The sequence below is a fragment of the Plectropomus leopardus genome, unplaced genomic scaffold (assembly GCF_008729295.1).
Source record: "Plectropomus leopardus isolate mb unplaced genomic scaffold, YSFRI_Pleo_2.0 unplaced_scaffold24444, whole genome shotgun sequence".
NCBI classification, from domain to species: Eukaryota; Metazoa; Chordata; class Actinopteri; order Perciformes; family Serranidae; genus Plectropomus; species Plectropomus leopardus.
The window spans coordinates 1-3,644 of NW_024626540.1; the positions used below are offsets into that span (position 1 = coordinate 1).

General features: G+C 35.7%; 1 protein-coding gene across 1 annotated transcript; it reads right to left on the reverse strand.

The window, feature by feature from the left end:
- Positions 1 to 745: 745 nt before the first annotated feature.
- LOC121966413 (galectin-4-like) lies at positions 746 to 2,983 on the reverse strand (the record flags this gene model as incomplete). Its single annotated transcript, XM_042516510.1, has 3 exons — positions 746 to 859; positions 1,338 to 1,542; positions 2,895 to 2,983. Coding segments are annotated over 3 exons (408 nt in total), but the record flags the coding sequence as incomplete, so codon positions are not given.
- Between the last annotated feature and the right edge of the window lie 661 nt (positions 2,984 to 3,644).

Sequence of the window (3,644 nt, forward strand, 5' to 3'; positions counted from 1 at the left end):
TTTTCTGTATTTTTATCATGTAATGGACACTATTTAAATAAATTAATTAAAATTTTGAGCAGATGAAGAGTAGAAATAAAATGTCACCGCCTGGATAGCATCCCTGTTGAAAAATGGTGAATGTGTTATATTCTTTTAAATAATGTATTTTATTATCTTTTGACACTTGAAAATATTATGACAGTCCTGTCATGAACAAATGAAAGATACTTACTCCTCCCATTCCTCCTCCCATGTCACCTGGGTATCCTCCCTGGGTATCAATGAAAGAACTAAGGGTTAATGGAAACTATATTTAGTTTATTTCCAGACAGATTTAAAGGAAACTCCATTTAAAGACAATAATAACATACCCCCATGCCACCTCCTGGGTATCCTCCCTGTTGAACAGTAATAAACATAATAAATCCTGGATAATAGTATGTCGAATGTATTATTTTACACTTAAATTAGGTCTTCTTACTCCCATTCCGCCTCCCATTCCTCCCTAAAAAGACCAAACTGAAATGTAAAACTAAAAAGACAAATTTTACTTTGCCAAGTGCATAGAAAGAGTTGTATAAAACAATCCAAACCTAGAAAAATAAAAACAAAGCAAGCACTTTAACACAGTTTTACTCCTTGAGCACTCAGAGGCAGAAAACATTAAAAATCCGTTATTCATGGTTTAATATGCTGCTGAATTTATTTGCTCCAGCAAAACCCAAAGCATTAATCCGAAAGCTTCAGGGACAGAAAGACTCACCCCAATGACGTTAATCGTCTGGATGGAAACATCTCCTGCGATCTGCATGGCACAGACTCTCTGCAGAGGGAGGCGATGTTCGAAGGTGTGAAAGTCGTTCCCGTTGACTTTGATCTACAACGGGATGATGTCAAATGTTAAGCAGAGTGTGCAGAGGCATACAGTATATATGCTCCATCAATGAATATTTATGTAGAATAAATCTCTTTAAGTAGATATTCTAACTATCAGAACTGCAATTATTGGAGCAAACCAAAAGGCAAAACATAGATGTTGGCTAAATTTCAGTTTATTAAAAAGGTAACAGTTTACTTTAACCCTTTGAATCCTGGATCGACATCACTTTTCTTGTGGTGCTGATTGCCATCTTCAAGACAAGTTTCTCAGATTTAAAGGGGTTAACCTGCTATTTATAGACACGATTTGAATATACAACACATGATTTATAACACGCTAGAAGCTACTTATAAGCAGATATTTTATATTATTGCCTGTTATAGTCAATGTATTAAATGTTTAGTGCGTGTAAATAAATAGGGGGGTTAAAGTAAAGTGCTATCCAATGTATGTGTGGCTGTGTGCTTGGTCTGACCTGATAGCCCTGTGATGTGATCATGATAACCATTTCAAAGGACTGGCCTTTACAAAAAGGCATATCACGAATCTTGTCCTCAGACCCCCAGGATCCGTCCTGACATGTGTTGAAGACCACTTTGTCCCAGCCATCAAATCGGGGGTTGAAGTGGAGGGCAATGTCGCTGGAATCCGACTCTCCGCAGAGCAGGTTGATAAAGAACCTGACAAAGGAGCAGCAGGAGTTAGTTTAGTGTTAGAAATACAAACAGTGCAGGTGGGGCAGTAAAAAAAAAGGATGTTGTAAAAAAAAAAAAATCTCTCCTCACAAAGAGTGAAAGATGTCACAATAGAGTCAGGTATGTGCAGTGTTTACTCTGTCTGTTAATGGCCTGTTAAAGTACCTCAGATATTACTGAGGGGAGGGTCAGGTGAGCAATCAGCTTTGATATCCAACAATACAAAGAAACCTGCCCCACCCAGAGTGAGATTACACAAGGAGTTCCCCCCGTTTTTAAATGGTGTCCAAAGATTTTAGTTAGAGATAAATTAAAAAAAAAAAAAAAAAAAAAGTCCCTGTGCATAAAACCCATATAAAAGGACATTTTTTGTGTTTGGTTAAAGCAGCGGTGTGTTGATAAGTGGCTTCTAGATGTGAGGACTGCAGACTGAAACCAGCTGAAACTTCAGTGTTCAGCGCTCATGAGGTTTTAACTGGACACCAAATTATGAGAACTTGTCAAAAAAGCTTTTAAATAAGCTGCCTGCTCTTCTTGGAATAACTTACAGAAGGACTAAAAACTGCCTGAGCTGATTACTATCAGGGAATTTAGGTCACTTTTAAAGATCAAGGAAATAGCACTCTTGGTTAATATGACTGCTACTCTAACTCTCACTGGAATCAAAATGTACACATATTGATGTATTTGATTGTTTTGTGTGGCATTTTAACAGGAGGTTGTGCTCGCTCTTTGTTATGTGTGATAGTTGTGTTTATTGTTGTAATAATGTTTCTATGCTGCCCTCTTGGCCAAGTCACTCTTGGATAGAGATTTTAAATCTTACTGAGTCTTTAACTGGGCTAAAAAAAGGATATATAAATATCTGCAGAGGTCTCTTTCTCTTCAAAACACACAGTGATATAAAAAACTGAATAAAAAAGTTTTAGGTTAAAAATCAATCTTCTTTACGATGCTCTTCAGCTCGTCACAGAGGGGCTGCTAACTATGGTGGCTTACATCAAAATAAAAATGTCCTTATCTAGAGCCAGTGTTTAGTTTGTCCGTTCTGGGCTACTGTAGAAACACAGTGGTGTAACATGCAGTCTCCATAAACAAGGACTTACTCTCTATGTCGATATAAGTGGCTCATTCTAAGGTAAAGAAAACGAAACAATTCTTACTTTCAGGTAATTATACACTAAAGGGAAAGTTATTGCATTTTATTAAATTTCTGCCAATATATCCTCCTAAATCCTGCACACTGCACTGTGAAGTTACACATTTCCCCTATAAGGATGAATTTCACACTGAAAGATTATAAAGTTTATAAGTTTATTTATGCTTTTTATACTCACCTGGTGATGTCCTCGGGGATGGAGCCCTGGATGTAGATGGACATCCCTTCCCTCAGGCCTCCATAAATGGGCCCCAGGTAGGGAATCCTCTGTACAATAGACACAAAATAGTCACTAACACTGCATAATACACACAGGCACCAACTGTCAGTCACAGTATACAGAAAAAAAGTCATACAGATATTTAGAGTCTCCCTAAAAAAAAAAAAAAAAAAAGGCGCAATAGTTTGATTTCACTGTTACTATTTGTGAATAGAGTGGTGGACAGTAAGTACATTTACTATACTGTACTCTGACCTCCTCATAGTGTGTACCAGAGTTGTTATGGTTTTGTGGGGTTTCTTTTTTTCATTTTGTTGTAATTTGTATTTTTGGGTTTTCAATTAAGTTTTCTTTAGTTAGTTCCAAAGTTGGTTTACTTGTTTTAATTCAGCTTTTATTGTTTAAAAATGTCCCCACTGAGTTCATATTAGTTTCACTCTTAGTTATAGTTTTTTTAAATTATAATATGTTATTTTTTTTGGTCAGAGCCAAGAATTAAGAAGCTCAGAACATTACCAAACTGACAAAGCCTAATTCTAACTTCCTGTATATTTTTATTTTATCTTAGTTAGTTTTGCAAATAAATAACAAATTTTGTCTTTCTCCCCCTTGAGTTTATTATATATTTTTTTATTTTAGTTAAAAAAAATGTTTTTTCACACCTACTTTAGTTTTTATTAGTGTCAGTATATACCATATTTTTTATTA